Source organism: Ictalurus furcatus, chromosome 1 (assembly GCF_023375685.1).
Source record: "Ictalurus furcatus strain D&B chromosome 1, Billie_1.0, whole genome shotgun sequence".
Taxonomy (NCBI): Eukaryota; Metazoa; Chordata; class Actinopteri; order Siluriformes; family Ictaluridae; genus Ictalurus; species Ictalurus furcatus.
The window spans coordinates 10,414,567-10,433,712 of NC_071255.1; the positions used below are offsets into that span (position 1 = coordinate 10,414,567).

The window sequence follows — 19,146 nt, forward strand, 5'->3', positions numbered from 1 at the left end:
GTGATTGTGCCCTGTGATGGACTGGCACCCTGTCCAGGGTGTACCCCGCCTTGTGCCCCATGCTCCCTGGGATAGGCTCCAGATTTACCCGTGACCCTGAAAAGGAGTAAGCGGTTGAAGATGGATGGATGGATGGATGTTTTCGACCATTATCCTTACCATATTTGTGAAAGAAACCTGGCAACACTTATTGTTCTTATAGTCAAAAGTCTATTCATGTCACCAAATAACATGTTTGAGAAACTTCCCTCTTTCAGCTCAGGTCTACCTCAGTGTTTTTGAAAAAAATGGCCGCGGATGGCTGTGCGAAGAAGGGAGGGGGAGTGGGCGTGGCTGGGAAAGCTCATGAACAATCATGAGACAGACACCGACATGTCATCGAAGTACTATAGTACATTGCCAGGTCGCTGCCTGTGACCTGTGACGAGATTTTAAACACGGAAGAAGAAAATAGTTGAAAGAAGCTCAAAACTAAGCAGATTTCTCCTACAGTTAAAAGTAACGGACGCTAAGGTTGTCTTTTATGATGTGCGACACAAACAACTCTGTTAAACTCTCACAAAATGTAGTTTAGTGTTTCATGACGCTTTTAATGAAAATATATGTGGGTTACATGAACTGGTACACACAGGAAACATAAACACGTTGAAAGCTTTGAGCACCTGTTTTACAGAATAACCCGAAGAATGGAGTGGACCGTGTTTTCAAAAACAACCTGAGCTTCTTTTGGGATGTTCTACATTTTGGAACAGCGTTTTTTTTTGTTTGTTTGTTTGCTTTTTTTTTTATATATGTATGAAAAAACGCTTTGGCTCGCGGTTTTCATCAGAAAAAGACGGTACATGTCCATGAACCCAGCGTAACTTTGTTTAACTACCAAGCCACGTCAGATACTAACGTTAGTTCAGTCGAGGTATCTTTATGTGACGTCAACTAACTAGCTTCACTGACTACTTTAATTCAGTATATGAATATCTATATAAGTTAGCAATTTCTCCGCAGTTCTCTTTAGTAAAATAGGCTGCGTTCATTATGTCGTTCCTCTATCTGCTATCGCCATTGTCAACGTCTACAAGAACTAAAACAAAACAAAAAGTCTGTACTTCTTTTATTCTTTGTTGAGGTTTACCTTGTTGATGGGTTGTAACTTGCTTGTCCGAGTCGATGGGTTGTAATTACCATCCCAAGGCGACTACACAGAGAAATATCCAGTCAGCCGTTTGCTTAGCTTGGCGGTGAGCATCTGTCACACAGCAATCACACAGACGTTCATCCAAACACTGATTGGTGATTGGCAGGTCATCCCTGTTGCCAGTGTACCATTCCATTTGAGATCAAGCCACCGCCCTGTGTTTATTTTTATTTTGCCATCCCGCCCCCTCCCCAGCACGTAGAACTCTCACTGTTGTTTTTGCATTCATTCTGGTATCTCGACTAAATTCCTTTTTACGTTCAGCACGCCTTAACCCAAAAACACTTAGGTACAGCACCTAAGCCTTTCTACGGTAGGGAAAAACGAGCGCGCAGTATCACACGGTATCGGATGTTGAAATCGGAGCAGTTTTTAGGAGTAAATGAGAACGGTATTAGACCAATAGGCAAAAGCAGCATAGGAATCCATGCATTACGTATTATTAGATTAGATTAAGCCTTGTTCATTCATTTCCATATAGAGTGGTGAGAAAAAAATACGCAAACCCATTGGAATTAGTTGGTTTTCTGCATTAATTGGTCATAAAATGTCAGAAATCATCATCATCACAGTCACAAGTATAGGCAAACACAATGTGCTTAAGCTAACAACACGCAAACAATTATAATCTTTCATGTCTTTATCGAACACATCCCTTTAAACATTCGTGGTGCTGTGGAAAAAGTAAGATCCTCCTTTGGCAGCAGTAACCTCAGCCAAGCGTTCTGGTCGCTGTGGATTAAACCTGCACAACGTTCAGGAGGAATTCTGGACCACTCTTCCTTACAGAACTGTTTCAGCTCAGCCATATTCTTATAGGACGTCTGGTGTGAACATCTCGAGAGAGAGCTGCGATTCCACAGTACCTCTATGGGATTAAGGTCTGGGCTCTGACTGGGCCACTCCGAAAGCCGGATTTTTTTTTTATTCTGAAGCCAATCTGTAGTGGGTTTACTTGAGTGTTTACGGTTCATTGTCCTGCTGCATCACTCAACTTCTACCAAGCTCGAGCTGCCGTATAGCCGCCCTGATATCGTCCTGTAGGATATCTTGATAAACTTGTGAATTCGGTTCCCCGAAGCAGCCCCTTCACTGTACTTAACCGTCGGGATGATGTTTTCATGTTGGTTATGCGGTGCAGTTCTTACGCCATACGTAGCGCTGCGTGTTCTTCCCGATCAGCTCAACCGTCGTTTCATCAGTCCACAAAACATTTTCCCGGTGTCGTCCTGGAGTGTCAAGGTGGTCTCCGGCAAACTTCAAGAACGCAGCAATGTTTTTTGTCTCACAGGTACCGTGTCCGTGTGACGTTTTCCATATAGTAGACTCGTGAGCAGAGATGTTAACCAGTTCCAGAGACTTCTTCAAGTCTTTAGCTGTCATTCTGGTTCTTTTTTTTTTTTTTTTTACCTCGTTGAGAATTCTGCGGTGTGCACTTTGAGTCACCTCGGCTGTATGGCCACTTCAGCGGAGAGTATCCAGAGTACCAAATCGTCTCCATTTATAGACAATTTGTCTAACAGTGGACAGATGAATATCTAAGCTCTTTCAGGTAACTTTGTAATCCATTCCAGCAACTCAACAGTTCTTGGCTGTAGGTCTTCCGAGACCTCACTCTCTTTTTTTTTTTTTTTTTTTTTTTTTTTTTTGAGAGGCATATTTCACATCAGCAGATGTTGATTGTGAATAAGAAACTCAAAATGTTTGAGTGAGTGGTTTTTATAAGTCAAAGCAGCTCTAACCCACACGTCCAATCTCGGCTCATTAATTGGACGCCACTTCCAACTCTAATTAGCTTCTGTTGCAGTCATTAGCCTTCATGTTTCCACATAGTTTTTCCAACCTATACTGTGAGTAGTTGAATGATATATTCAGTAAGTACGCAGAGGCGTAGTTCTGAAGTCATTTATTTTCTAACATTTATTGTTGTTCCGAATCAGTTGTTAGTTTGTAATAATAAATCAGATATATAGAGAGATGGGTAGATGGATGGATGGGTAGATGGATAGAAAGATAGATAAGCAGAGGATAATTATGTAATGACACTGCAGATATAACAAAGCTGTTGTTTTTTTTTTTTCAATTTGTAAAAATATCGGCATGCGTACCCATTCCTACTTCTACAAGCCCCCCCCCCCCCCCCCGCCCCCATTTCAAACCAAATCTACACCCATGTGTTCAAGAAAAATGTGTTTGTTGATTACTGTAACTTAGAATGAAGATCAAAACAGATTTTAAGACAAATATATACATAAATGCAGGTCATTCCACTATATTTGCCACTATATTTAGTTATCGTCTGTTTAGTAGTTGGGAATTTAATATTCAGTACGTGTGCAAGTGCTATAGAGCATTGGTTTTCAAAGTGGGGGCCGCCTGGGGAGGCCACAACAACTTGGTGTGAAAAATAAATACATGGTTTGTTCTGTATATGCATTACTATAACATGTTATTTGTAACAATACATATGAAAATCACGTTTGCTGTACCTAACTTTCTAACTGCTAAACAGACAAAACATCAGCGTAAAAAAGGGGGATATATTCAGAAGTCTGTATTATTAATGCGTTTTAAAGACATCTTGCAAAAGGGGGGCCTCGGTCAAATGTTAATGCCATTTGGGGGGGCCTCGCCCTGGAAAAGTTTGGGAACCCCTGACATAGAGTATCACGGTTTTAATATGGCTTATTGTGCCCAGATGTACTACACTCTTGGTTCAAAGAGCCTCGTCAAGAAAAAAATGCCTGTAATATTCAATAATTGTCACGTATCAAGAAACTCTGGACTCCACTTCCCATCAGCCACTGCACTGCTCTAGTTGTCACATGACCACCTGCACCTGATTCACGTTTTGGTTAATGAGCACTCATGTGTATATATAGTCCTGGTCTGCACTATGTGTTGGTCTTTCGTTGTCTTAGACCGCTGTGTTCCATGTTTCCTGATCTTGTTAGTCTAGGTTTAGTTTTGCCACAGTATTCTACCAAGTAGTGTCTAAGACTCACGTTGTTTATGTCTCGGTGTTTGTTTCTTGCCACAGTGTGTTTCCAAGTTGTCATAGTGTATTCGTTTCTTAGTACGTTTCCTTCAATAAATGTCATTATCTGCACCTGCTTCTGGCTCGACCTCGAATTGTGACAATAATAGACGAGGCAATATAACAATAGAATATTTATACTGATAATATGTAAGGAATAAAAAACAGCAGGGTATGCTGTTACAGGAAAATAATCCACAGTAAGGTAGTGTGATGCGCCTCAATACAAAGTGGATTATTTCCCTGTACCAGCTGTTTTATTCTCCTTATTCCACAGAGATGGAGGTGTGCCAAAGATTTGCCTATTCTTGATTTATTAATGAACAACCCATTTTTAACCATTCAACTATATATATATATATATATATATATATATATATATATATATATATATATATATATATATATATATATATATATATAGTATACTATATTTATATATATATAAATATAGTATACTAAACTATATTTATTAATAAACTACATTTATATATAATAATTTAATATAATATTTAATATAATATTATATTATATTAATTATTTATTAAATAATTATTAATTATTTATTATATTATTAATTATTATATAATAATATAATATTTAATATAATAATATAATATTTATATATAATAATTAATAAACTATATTTTATATATATATATATATATATATATATATATATATATATATATAACTATATTTAACGGCAAGACAAGTTATTTCCTGTTATCGTTTACATTATTACAGCTACAAACAGTTGTTCCCTCACCAGTTTCCCCTTTTTTTTTTTTATCTCTCTCTGGGTTAATAAGTCAAAGAAGCACAGCTTGTGACGTTACCGAGAAACTGGAAAGTGCAAAGTCTTGCGTTACTCGGTTACAAAGAGCTGAAATCCAAGACTCCTTCCGAGATGTTTTTTTTTTTCTTCTTCTTTGTTAAATGTCATGTTGTTGTTTTTTTCCCTGAGTATTGTTACCTTTAGTGTATGCCGATTATCTGCTATACAAATCCCCGAGAATGAGATATACTTACTATAGCGATTGCAACCACGACTCCTTCCATAAATGTTAAATACACGTCTCCTAACAAAAATAGATAGATGCAATAGATACAACTTTTATTGTCATTTTGACAGCGCAGGTACTCAGCAGTGAAATGCAGTGGAGCATCTAGTGCAAATAGTGGCATTGTGCAACTTAACAAAGGTTGAATATGTAAATACAGTGAATAAATAAATGGGCAGTGAATATAGCTGTTGAGTAGATAAGAGTATGAGTGAGTGATAAATTATGCTACTTTATAATAGAAAAGCTCTAATGGGTATAAAAAAATAGGGATATATATATATATATATATATATATATATATATATATATATATATATATATATATATATATATATATATATCACATGAAAGTATTAGTCGTAAATAATGTAAGTTTTATATATATATATATATATATATATATATATATATATATATATATATATATATATATAAAATATGACTTTATTATTAGTCTTAGATAATGTGGCTTGTCCACCGTGCAGGTCCGTGTATATGAGGTCACATGGCTAACAGTCTTCTAATGCCCCAGTGAGGAGTAGTTTGCAGGTGGTTACTTAATGGCTAGATGCTAAGGGCTAGTATTAACTACACCCCCTCTTCCCTCTCTCCCTCTCTTTCAGGCATGTGTGGGGCAGTCACTCCAGACAGGTAACCGGGTGTGTTGCTGTTGCCATGGCAACACGGCTGCAGCCGATGTTGCGTCTCCTCCTCGGCGCCCTGCTGCTCTCCTCGACAGTGGCGCAGGACCACGAGTGGCATTTTGACTCTGGTAAGAAGAGGCGGTCAGTCTGCACCGCCATCAATGGTGTGTCAAAGCGAATTTTACGAAGGTGGGCTTAAGGCTTCAAGACCCATGTATGTTTGATGGGGGGGTGGGGGTGGGGTTGGATTGAGGTGGGGGGGGGGGGTAGGTGGACCGAAGAGCCCACTATACAGTGGCTGCTTTAAAATCACGCTCCATTTAAACATGAAGATTTTAGAGCAAGGTTTGCTTATTCTTCCTCTCTCCGTTGATGTCTTTACAGCACTGCTAGTGACGTCAAGCCTGCATGATCTATGACGGTTCACATGGTGTGTGTGTGTGTGTCTGCGCCTAAAAATATTGATGGTTTAAATGGATATTGCAGAAAAGGAAAGAATAAAAGGGCACACGTTTTTATGAAGCGGAAAATCCTTCTGCTACTGTCATTCTGAAAGCAAGCAGCAAAGGACCTTTTGTTAGAAATATGTTGGCAGCACATTCAGAAAGAGATTTTCTTAACTAGAAAGAATGGCGTGTGCTGCAGACCGTACCTGTGGATGTATGCATGTGTGGCTTGGACGGAAACGGCAGGATTTTTAGCTGTCCTTGGTGTGCCTGGAACGCTTAATGCATACTGTCAGAGCGGTTTTATTCTTTCTGAGCTGAACGAACCCTTTTAGATGCCTGAGCCTATTTGAACACAATGCTGCTGCAGTGATCTGTGCGTGAAGGAGACGCAGAGCAGCAGCGCACATTGTCCCAACACAGCTGTACCGCAATCCAGAGGTTACAAACGAGAGGAACCCATCTTCTGTGGGATTATAAAACCTGATACTTCTACAGTTGCGTACTATAAAGTCGAACAGTACTAAGTTTGATGTTCAGTATAAGAGCATCGTAGTCTTTATGAGTACAGCAGCAGTTATCAGGTGCAAGCCTACAGTATCTAATGCTGCGTTTGAGTTAGCTCAGAAGGGGAAGACTTGCGTGCTTTCAAGCTTTAAAGTGGGAAACACCATGGATGCCACCCCCTGTGGTAGTGCAGTGCATGTAGCACGCGCCATTTAGCTACAAGTGAAAGTGTGGTGTAAAAACCGAGCTGAAGGAAACACGGTCTTGAGTACAGCCATCTTTAAATATTTACTCGAGTCAGATTAAAAAGTCATCCCCAGTTAGGTGATTTCTGTTTCGACGAAGATCAGAGATGAAAAGACTTTGAACTTCGTTTGCCTCTGAGCGGAAAATCGGCAGCGCTGCCCTGTTCATCGCGTTTCGTCCAGTTATTTCAAACGATTTCCCGCTCATAGGAACAGTCCGTGCTAGCCTCCGAGTGAGTAATAACGCCGAATTCATGACTCTGTGCCGAACGACGAGACATCATGAGATCACACGAAACGGCCGAGATCCGGGAACGTGATAAAGTAGTCAGGGTCGTCCCAAATGCCTGCTTTTTGCACCCCCGATCAGTCACGCACCACAGAGCCGCACCCTGCCAACGTCCAGAGTGTGGGCATGGAGGAAGACCAATGGGTCTGCGGAGCAAGATGCTTTGCCGCTGCTTGTAGGTAAATGAAGTTTATTATATGAACACATATTATCAACTTACATTCACAGTGCATTCGTCTTGAACGCTCACGTCACGATAAAGACGAAAATGCTCGTTCCCTCTACGTGGTGGAGTATCTGTGTACACTTTAGCAAAATATTCCTTCATCATGGTCTTAGCCGGGTAAATTGTCATAAGGACTATTTTGTTCCCCGTGGGGGGGGGGGGGGGGGCAGCATGCATGTTTGGAAGAGAGAGTTTTATTGGCAGCAGAGTGATGATGTAATGAAATAGAGACATGTGTGTATGTGTGTGTATGTGTGTGTGTGTGTGTGTGTGTGTGTGTGCATCTGCATCACAGCAGGGGCAGAATTTGTCTCCCATCCATAACATTCTTTTTCAGTGACTCATAGAGAGCAACTGAGTCCCCTCCCTCCTTGTGAATGCACACACACGCACACACACATGTGCGCACACACACACAGATACATATGCACACACATACACATGTGCGCGCACACACACACACACACACACACACACACACCAACTGCCTAGGCTTTATTGTATTAAATTGCATTGTGAATATTTTAAGAATGCATGGATGTTGCCTCACGAATCTGCTGGCAGCAGCTATCCTTTCTTTGTTCTTTTCTGTTTCGCGTTCCCTACAATGAGCAGTTGTGTAACTGTATATGAAAATGTAATAGTTGTACTCAGTTGATACTTGTTGTACTTAATCGAGAGGATATTCTTCAGAACAGAGCGAGCCACTGAGAACCGAGAGTTCTCTCTTTAGAAAGCCTTGCATAGAAATGAAACATTAAATAAAACTTTTATTTCAGAATCGTCTTCACTGCAAATATTTCATACAGATGGCAGCACGGTGGTTTAGTAGTTAGCACGTTCGCCTCACACCTCCAGGGTTCCGGGTGCTTCGAGGGTTTCCTCCGGGTACTCTGGTTTCCTCCCCCTGTCCAAAGACATGCATTGAAGGCTGATTGGAATCTCTTAATTGTTCGTTGTGTGTGTGTGTGTGTGTGTGTGTGTGTGTGTGTGTGCCCTGTGATGGGTTGGTACCCCGTCCAGGGTGTCCCCCACCTCGTGCCTCGAGTTCCCAGGGACAGACTCCAGTCTCCCTGCGACCCTGTGCAGGATAAACGGTACAGAAAGTGGATGAATGGTAGCATTGTGTTTCTACATAATACTGTCCTTTATCATTACCGCCAGTACTGTATCTTTTAAAGAGAGATTTCCGAAGAGCTGTTAAACAGCTCCACTAGACCACTTTCACACGCACCGTCTACAGATTACAGTTTACAGTTATGGGAGCTAAGCTAATCTGGAGACACTTTCACCAATCAGACGTATCTACACTATGGCCCTTAATCAGCGAACAAATGATCTCGGAATGATGCAACAGCAAATGTGCTTCGGATTCTTGAAATTATTGTATGGCATCGAAACGAACAGCAATTTGAACGCAAGCGATGAATTAGGTTCAGCTGTGTAGAAACAAGCTGTTGGGTCGGTACCAGCATGTAACCGTGGATCAGATATCAAGGAAAAAAAAAAACCCCGAATGAATTCGATCAGATCCCGGAATGGATATATTAGAGAACTGCTTGTAGCACAACAGCGTTAAGCAGGTTAAAGTCAGTCGCCTAGTGACCGCAGTTACCATGTGGCCTAATGTTAGCAATAAAAATCAGTGAGCTATTCAGCAGAGGAACTGTGTAGGAGTTTCTATCATGTTAGCCAAGAACACGAATCAGAGGCGATCATGGGCACAGACTCACAGGAACTGGACAGTTGAAGACCGGATAAAGAGCAGTGGATTTTTTTTTTTTCTTTCTTTTCCCCCCTAATCTTCACCTGTCCAGTTCGAGTGAGCTCATGACCATGATAACCTCAGATTCCTGCTCTTGGCTGACAGGAGTAGAACTCAACGTGGTCTTCTTGGTGGTTGTTGTAGCCCGTCCACCTCAAGGGTTAATGTTTTATGCATGCTGAGATGCTTTTACGCCCATCACGGTCGTAATTATTTGAGTTACTATATCCTTCCTGGCAGCTCGAACCAATCTGACCATTTTCCTCTGGCCTCTCTTGTCAACAAGGCTGATTTGATAACTGCATGATTGTGCAGGTGTTCCTAATCAAGTGGACGGCGAGGCGAGCGTATATATACACAGTTCTGAAAAATCGGAGGAAAAAAATTCCGTGTTTTTTTTTTTTTTTTTTTTTTCTTCTTCAAAGATAGTCTGATAAACGCACCCCATATTACCCGCTTTCATGTTTTCATCTCTTCCTCTGTATCTCACACACACACAGCTACGTGTCGTTATGCATTGGGGATGGAGGATGGAACGATCCCAGATTCTGATATCTCTGCATCCAGTGCCTGGTCTGACTCCACTGAGGCCAAACATGGCAGGTAAGCTTCTCTGTGTGTGTCTGTGTGTGTGTGTGTGTGTGTGTGCGTGGAAGTTAGGGTGTGTGGGTGTTGTGCTCTCCATAAATCACGTAAAGCGACAGTATTGCATTACGTGAGATGTTAGTAATGAGCTGTGTCCTGATATAGCACATTAGGTAATGGCATTACTGCACTGACTGTCTAGGGTAGACTTACTTGATACAGAGCACAGGCCAAAAAACACACGCACACTCCTTTATTATTTTAAGAGAGATCTTTTAGTCTGGTCTGCGGGTGGGTGGGTGGGTGGGGGTCCGTGTGCGTGCATGTGTGTGTGTCCTTGGCCAACACTCTGATCATGTGTTTGTGATTAAGCTCATATTGAGTGTAAGACAGCCACGGGTATTTACACGGAGCGGGCGAGCCTTACAGGGATCATGTGGTTGTTGGAACGTTCTCAGGGTCTCCACCAGTGAGGTAGTGCGTTACAGTGTGGGGTACGGAACAATGTAAAACTCTCGCGTGTATTTTAAGTAGAAGAGACTGATTCATAGTGATGCGCTGTAATGTATCAGGTGCAATAGCCACCTTAAAGACCACGAAAGGCTGACTTACGCTCTAAAAACGAAGCACGGTGTCAAGTATTATAATAAGCACCATATTAAATATAGTGCTCATACAACGATAGTGAATTTCATGTCTCAGTAACGATAGCCCTTGATATTGTTATTTCATCCGCCTTTCACATTTGCTCTGCAGAAGCTGTTTCTCCAGTTATTCCAGCATGCAGCAATGACAGGTTTTTATCTCTCTGGTACATTATAGTGTCGGTACACACGTAATTCTACACTATTAGAAGTGACATTTAAGTATACGTGCCGGTGAGGAAGAAGGAACTGATGTGGAAAGTCTCAATTAGGTATCATTTGGATCTCAGCAGCTTCTTAATGAATTAGCACAACGGGGGCACGTTCTCAACGACCTCCTTTTAATATTTTTCTGTCGGATCTAGCACGCTTTAATCCTCAGCAGACTCCCCTACCAGGTGCGTACATATGGTATGGTAGTGTGAGGTCTTGGCAGCGTGTAGGAAATCCATCATCTGTTTGAGTGGGGCATTGGGTAAGTAAAGTGCAGCTGGGTTTCCGTCGGGATTGTTATTGCAGTTCAGCCTCAGATCATCCGCAGTCACGCCTCGCCAGAGCTTTATAGACATTAAGAAAGTCTTAGCTTTATGTTCCAAAGTGTTTGCGGCTAGTCTCAGACGCATTCCGTGCTTGTACGTTATGGATGGCACACGCTTTTTACGCGCTGCGCACATGGCAGCATGCGAAGTGCACTTCTCTTCCCCCCCCCCCCCCCCCCCCCCTTAGCTACTGTCATGTGAAAAAATAAGTACACCCCATGGAAACTGTTGGATTTTTTGACATATTTGGAAGAGCGAACGTTTGATCCTCTTTGAAACGGTGCCTATTAATGAAGTCGATATACTTGAACAAAAGCACATGGAAAATTTTGCTTTGTCAATCATTTATTCAACAGAAACATCAATAGATGTGATATTCTTCTCTGGAAAAAGTAAGTACACCCTTGGCCTCAGATGCTAGTATTGCAGAATTCATAGTTGAATCAATGAATGCAAGCTGTTCATTCACTGAGGACGCGAAGCAACCCCAAACCATAACATTTCCACCACCGTTCTTCACAGTATGAGGTGCTTCTCCTGAAAAGCTGTCTTTGGTCTGCGCCAAACATGTCTGCAGTTACTGTGGCCAAACATCTCTGTCTTTGATTCGTCTGTCCAGAGCACATTATTCCAAAAGGCCTGGTCTTTGCCTATATGCTCATCGGCAAACTGTAGTCTCGCAATGGCTTTTTTTTGGCACGTGCAGGTCACATTTGTGCAATCGCTTTCTGATTGTAGAAGCATGCACTTTGACACCAACAGTTGCAAGACTTACTAGCAGATCCTGTGATGAAATTTTGAGGTTCTTGGAGACTTCTTTTTGCATCAGACGGTCTTGGCTTGGGTTTGGGCTGAATTTGCTGTTACGGCCAGTCCCGGACAAATTGGCAGGACGTCATTTGTAGACTATTTTCCTTACTTACAGTAGAATGATGCGTTTCAAATAATTTGGAGATCTTTTTAAATCCCTTGCCAGACTCATAGGCATCCACAACCTTTTTTTCTGAAGGCCTTACAGAACTCTTTAGACCTTGGCATGATGACACCATACACCTCACTAACAAAGGGAAAAGAAACCAGACACTAGATATGAGAGGGGTTTAAATAAGACAGGTTCCACCTGCACTCCTTAAGCAGGTTCTAATCACTGGCACACCATCTTGAACACCTGATTCTAATTTTATGGATTTGAAGGTGTGATAAATGTAGGGGTGTACTTACTTTTTGCATGTGACTGATCTGTTTTTCGTTCATTTAAATTGTGAAAATTACCACAAAATGTCGATTTTACGTGTCATTTGATAGAGTATCAGCTTTATTAATATGCACTGTTTCAAAGAGGAGCAAATGTTTGCTTGTCCAAATATGTCGGGAAGAAAAAAAAACAACAATTTCCAGGTGCCTCTTCACGTCCGTACATCTGGCCCTCTGAGTTTGGAATATGAGTGAAAATAACTGGCAGCTTTCACTGTTTTACTGATATGCGTCCTTGGCACGTATATTTTTTGAAATATAAGCATAAGTCAGATCTCACAAGCCAGACACGAAACTTGGCCAAGAATCACCACCTTTTCATAATAAACCAGAGACTGGCAAGATCCTGATAGCTGTGGCCAGTTAAGAGTGTAAGGTACAGTATATTATATGTGAGGGGTGTCCGGAACTGGGACCAAGTGTGCCAAATCAATTCCTAAAGACCCTTCCAACACCCCTGCTTCTAATATTCAGCTACAGAGGAATAGATTTTCTGGAGAGGAGCTAGGAAACTGCGTTCTTTGAGATTGTCAGTTATAAGCATTTGTGGCATTATTTGTATTCATCTGCTGGTGAAACTCTCTTTCTGTGTTCCTCAGGCTGAGTACAGGAGCGGGGGATGGTGCGTGGTGTCCTTTAGGTTCGGTGTTCCCCAATCCATCAGAGTATCTGCAGGTGGACCTGCACAAGCTGCACTTCCTGTCTCTGGTGGGCACACAGGGTCGCCATGCTGATGGGCACGGGCGGGAGTTTGCACGCAGCTACCGGCTCCGTTACTCCCGGGACGGCCGTCAGTGGATCACCTGGAAGGACCGATGGGGCCAGGAGGTCGGTCAGAATTTTTTTTTTTTTTCATCTCTACTGGGATTTTTTTAATTGTTCTCTTTTTAATCGTCTTGAAATGTTATACAGTATGTAACGTCTAACACGTTCTAAAATCCGTGTACACTATTGTGATATATGAAACCACCACTATTGGTTTGTCTTCTGTGCGTATGTTTCAGGTGATCTCGGGCAACGAGAACACGTACGACGTGGTTCTAAAGGACCTGGGTCCTCCAATCATAGCGCGAATGGTCCGGTTCTACCCTCTGGCCGACCGTATGATGAGCGTGTGTCTGAGGGTGGAGATCTATGGCTGCTTGTGGAGTGGTAAGGTTATTAACACACTTCCACCAAAGAGTGCAAAAAAAAAAACAAAACAACAACAGCATTAACATTATAAAGTGATGTTCAAATTCAAGAAAAATACAAGGACTTAAACGCTTCATTACAAAAGATATTACTAGGTAGGGTGTACAGCACCATTAAGTTATACCCTACGGCACCAGGCAAACATTTGGACACACCTGCTAATAGATGAATTCTCTTCATTCTTCAGTACAGTAGTGTTTTCTACTATTTTAAAAGAATAACGAATGACACCATGAAGTAATAGATGTACCGCTGCCCCGGCCGGGAAATGGGGAAGAAAATGGATGAATAACATGCGAAATTGTCCCGAGATCACCAGTTCAATTCCAGACTACGCTCAACGGGAGGATCGGAAGGACGGCATACTCCTTTTCTCATTTCTCCTGTCAATTACATTGAAATTAGCAAATCAAGGCTGTCTGTGGGTTCACGTAATTGGGATAGATTGGACAGCGCTTGCTTCCAGGTGTGTTACGCTGCATAAGCAGCAGGGCAAAAAGATGCCCTCGGCTGGCTTCACTTGAAGGACTTTACCCTTCCCAAGTAAGACGTTGTCATATGATCAGGGAGAGCTGGCTGGTGGGTGGCAAATGGCCACGACTAAATTAGGGAAAAATGGTGTGCGAGGAAAAGGAAAAAAAAAAAAAAAGCACTTATCTTAGAAACAAATTTTAACAATAAGCCTTTATGTCAGCTCAAATCATAACTGGAAATGAAGAAAGGAGCAACAAGGGTCACCAAATTCAGAACAGGTACTTTGGTACAGCTCTATTCCATAAAAAAAGTAGTGTGTGTGTGTGTGCGCACAGATATTTGAATAACCGGCCAGCCGTTCGAGCTGTCAGTATTCTCATACTGAAATCACCATTCAGGTATTCGATGTCGACATTAAGTCAGGGAGAAAATATGGAAAGGAAAGCCACATCTGGCAGTATTTTGATGCTGAGAGAGCAGCGCCGTTGTGGTATGCAATTTAGAGTTGGATCAGGACTGAAAAACGGTCTTGAGAGATGTCAGTTTTTGCCCTCGTGAGCACGAGGGCGGGTCGTCAGCTATGAAGTCCGTGGGATAAGAGAGAGAGAGAGAGAGGAGTACAGCTAGAAGGTATACACATAAGGTACCTCAGGTTTGCAGATTGAGCCTGTTTTACACCGCATGTGTAGCGGTGTAGTCGCAGCCTCCCTGAACGTAACACGCCGTTGTGAATGCGATCACTTAAAATTCATTAATACCACGAGGAGTTCACGTCTAAAATCTGTAGCAGTTATTACACGCGCAAAAGGTGAAATTTAACCTCTGCCAGGGTGTGTGCTGCTACAGTAGGGATGCGGGCTGAAAAGTAAAACTTTTGCTGTGTGTTTAAAAAATGTTTTTCTTATTAGTGGATAACGGTGTATTAGTTCACTAACGCTTCCAGATATTGGAATAGTAAACTTGTACAGAAGACACATGCATATTGATTGTATACTTGTGTTTTTGATGCTCACTGGTGTGTTCGTGTGTGTAATGTATTTTTTTTTTTGGTTAGATGGACTGAAGGCCTACACTGCACCAATGGGTCACATTATGCACCTTTCTGGCTCCCCTGTTTATCTCAATGACTCCATCTATGATGGCAGTGTGGAATCAGGGTAAGACACACACACACACACACACACACACACACACACACAAACGAGGTAGTGATGGATGAGGTAACTTCAAACAGCAGCTAAACAGTATTACAAAGTTGCTGCAAAGGTCCGTCATTACAAAGATCCTGTATTACGATAATTGTACCACGTTATTTTTTACACATCTAGTACATATTTATCTGAGGCACAGTGGACGACAAGTAGGACTAAAAAAAATTCAGGGTCTGAAAAGCTTACCCAAATGACCGTATGCCGTTTCATTCACTATCCTCACTCTCACCGCTATAATAGACCGCTGACCTAATGTTCACTTTTCCTTCTTCCCTCATCCTGTGTGGTTTCATACCTCATGATAAATGTGAGCCTCTTTAAATACAGCTTCCTCACCCACCGTCATCACCGACTGTCAGGTTCCGTGTGTGTCAGAACTGGTACTTGTGGGGTGTAAGCACTCCCAGATGTGTTCTTAATGGGCCTGAGATGTTTGCATTAGCTGAGCTAAGGGCTTTTAAAATTTTTTTTTTTACTCAGGCCAGATGTGACTGCTGCAGCTGTTTTGTGTATGTGTTTAACTTGCTGGATGATGTGTCCATGGGAATTGCCCATGTTTTGTGTCAAGACTGTGCATACTCAATTCCCTTTGGCCTTCAGATTCACTCTTGGTCTCTCTCTCTCTCTCTCTTTCTCTCTCTCTGCAGGATGTTGTTTGGAGGTTTGGGTCAGCTATGCGATGGGGTGTTAGGAGGAGACGACTTTGTGGAAAGTAAGGAGCTACGGGTGTGGCCGGGTTACGACTATGTTGGCTGGAGCCGTGAAGCGCTGGGCAAACCCACCGTCGACATAGAGTTCCACTTTGAGAAACCACGCCTCTTTCACACCATGCAGGTGAGCACGTGCGTGCGCAACAGGTTTAAAAGAGAAGATATGGATGCGTGTCGGCGATTGTGTCCATGATTGGAACTATTCTGTTGTAAATGCGTCGCTCCAAAAAAGACAACAGTTTAGCGCGATTCCATTTTGGTCTAGCTCAGCGCTGCGTGTGATCATTTCTTCCCCAGACCCGCCTCTCTGTAAAGGCCATATTACAGTGGAAATTATCAATGGGGGTCTTACGGTATATGGTCTGCACTTATATAGCCGCTTTTAACCTTAGCAGTTCTACAAAGCGCTTTATACTGTTTCTCATTCACCCATTCACACTCACACACTCAAGGAGCAACCTGGGGCTCAGTGTCTTGCCCAAGGACACTTCGGCACGTGGAGGCATCGAACGGGCCGGGGATCGAACCACCAACCTGCGATTAGTGGACAACCCGCTCTACCACCTGAGCCACCGGTCATCTTATCTCTCATATATACGTTACATTGTGTGTGTGCACATGCTCACAAAACTGTCACTTTTATTCGGTATCCAAGTTGGGTTTGTTTTGACGAGGTCCTTGAAAACACATTCTCCGCATTCCTACTGTTCACGTAGACTCTCCAACCACTTTATTAGGAACACCTCTACACCCACTCATTCGTGCAGTTATCTAATCAGCCTTATCTCATCATGTGGCAGCAGCGCTATGCATAAAATCCTGCAGATACAGGTCACGAGCTTCAGATCAATCTCCTTGGATTGGAACAGAGGAACGGCGCGAAAAACAACGAGAGAGGCCGATGACCGCGGTGTTAGACTTGTTCAAGCTGACGGTAACTCGGGTAACCACTCTGTACAATCATAGTGAGCAGAAAAGCATCTCAGAATATGCTATATATATATATATATATATATATATATATATATATATATATATATATATATATATATATATATATATATATATATATATATATCATTCTGCAACAGCTAAAAGCCATATCAGGTTCCAGTCTTGTCAGGCACTGCAGCCTCAGAGTGGGCACAGACTCAATAAAACTGGACATTTTCTTTGGCCAGTAAGTATTCCATTAACACAACCCTCCCAATTCCCATGATACTGTTCTGTCTTTCCTTTTTTTTTTAAATTCTCCTTCAGCTCTCACAGCCTTGTTTTCTCTTTTGACCTATTTTCTTGTGACCTACGCACAGCCACATTCCCTGGAACTTCTAGCATTATTTCATTTGAGCTCAGGATATTGCCCAACAGCTTGACAAAGCAAAAGGGACGACGGGCTCAGTCTTTTGTTTGGGGGTATTTTTTTTATCCCCCTCGGAGATTTATAGCGATCTCTTGGCAGATTCCTGAGTTTAGCCCTAAGAATTTCCCGCTTCACTTTGTCTGCAGGGGATACATAATGCTTTTAAAGTGTGTGTGTGTTTTTTTTTTTTTTTCCCCTGCCCCTCGTACACCGTTTAAAAACGGTGTTTATCTGTTGGAACTCCTGTCTTAAACGAACAGCTTGGACCGCTTGCTGCAGTGCCCAGGGGAAGTGTTTGGTGACTTAGAAGGCATCCTGAAGAAACCTGTTACATTGAAGATTTGAATCTTTCCCTTTTAACCGTGTGTGTGTGAACCTGTGTTTAGTTAAATTGACCTCACACATGTAGGGTTAATAACAAACCTGTCACACTAGTCGTCTCTTTGCCCCCCCCCCCCCTTCTTTCCTTGCGCCTTTTCTTTTTTTTTTTTCCCCCCTCTCACTTCCAGGCGTGAGTGTGAGGTGTGAGTACATCTGGTTTTGATTTGTCTCTGCTCTCGTCATCTCATCAGCTCTCTCCCTTGTGTCTTCTGAATCATCTCAATTCCTCCATTGTTTCCCTCTGCTTCTATTACTTTTTTTGCTCCATTTTTACTCCATTGCTGGAGTTCCAGTGTTGTTTCTGTGGTCATGAAATTCGCTCCGTCACTCCCCTGTGCAATCGGAGAACTCCGAAATGGATCGAATTGAATCGCGTATAAAAGCAGTCTGAGATAACGCTCGGTATTACACTCTACAATGCACTCCCGATGCATGCTGGTTTATGTGCAGTGCTGTAATCCGTGTGTGTGTGTGTGTGTGTGTGTGTGTGTGTGTGTGTGCGTTTGGCAGGTGCACAGCAATAACAGGCACACTCAGGGCGTACGTGTGTTCTCCGAGGTGTTGTGCGAGTTCAAGGCGAGCTTGCTGAGCCCGTGGAGCGAGCCGGCTCTGAGCGTGCACGTGCCCCTGAGCGACCTGCGTGACCCCTCGTCACGCACAGTCACCCTGCCTCTGGGTGGCCAGCCTGCGCACATCCTCCGCTGCCATTTCACCTTCTCTGACCGCTGGCTGCTTATCAGCGAGATCAGCTTTTACTCTGGTACACACACAATGCCGTCTCACATATTTTACACACCAGAAGCATGCCACACACAGCTCGCATACACTCAGATGTGCACACTCTCATACAGTACATTCCAGTCACACGTACATTCACCCATGCGGTCAGATTGACTTGCCTCTTGGGGTTACACACATTCACACACTTGTATACTTCAAAATTCCATTCCACACATGATATGGTACATAAACTAATTTCTAATCTCGTATGACTTCACAGTAATTGTGCCGTTTCATTCTGTGCCTCTCTCTCTCTCTCTCTCTCTCAGAGCCATTTGACAGTGGCTCACCATTACCATCTGTAGCGAGCCCTCCTCCCTCCCTCACTCCTCGCTCTCCTCTCCTCACCTCGCCCGCTCTGACCTCTTCCATCTTTCCCAGCACTACCAACTCCAGCAGGCGCCAAACGGGTGAGTCATGGTTCTAATACTAGAGTCTTAATACCGTGTGTGTGTGTTAACGATAAACATGCACAGGCCCACAATGTAATAGTCAAGGTTTTAAAGACTAAATCAATAAAGAAAAACTTCTTGAGCTGTAAAATCCCACACACAGTGTTGGTGTAGTCTGTTAATACAAGTGATTAGATCAAC

At 42.5% G+C, this 19,146-nt stretch overlaps 1 protein-coding gene across 2 annotated transcripts in view; it reads left to right on the forward strand.

Annotated features, from left to right (window-relative positions):
- Positions 1-19,146, forward strand: part of ddr1 (discoidin domain receptor tyrosine kinase 1) — a 49,913-nt gene that overhangs the window by 22,654 nt on the left and 8,113 nt on the right. For both annotated transcript variants that reach the window (XM_053624707.1, XM_053624719.1), the window contains exons 2-9: positions 5,920-6,068; positions 9,919-10,021; positions 13,040-13,268; positions 13,445-13,592; positions 15,163-15,265; positions 15,967-16,153; positions 18,284-18,533; positions 18,823-18,963. In XM_053624707.1, coding sequence (XP_053480682.1) covers positions 5,972-6,068; positions 9,919-10,021; positions 13,040-13,268; positions 13,445-13,592; positions 15,163-15,265; positions 15,967-16,153; positions 18,284-18,533; positions 18,823-18,963 — 1,258 coding nt within the window. In that variant the 5' untranslated portion in view covers positions 5,920-5,971. The remainder of the gene's footprint in view (positions 1-5,919; positions 6,069-9,918; positions 10,022-13,039; positions 13,269-13,444; positions 13,593-15,162; positions 15,266-15,966; positions 16,154-18,283; positions 18,534-18,822; positions 18,964-19,146) is intronic.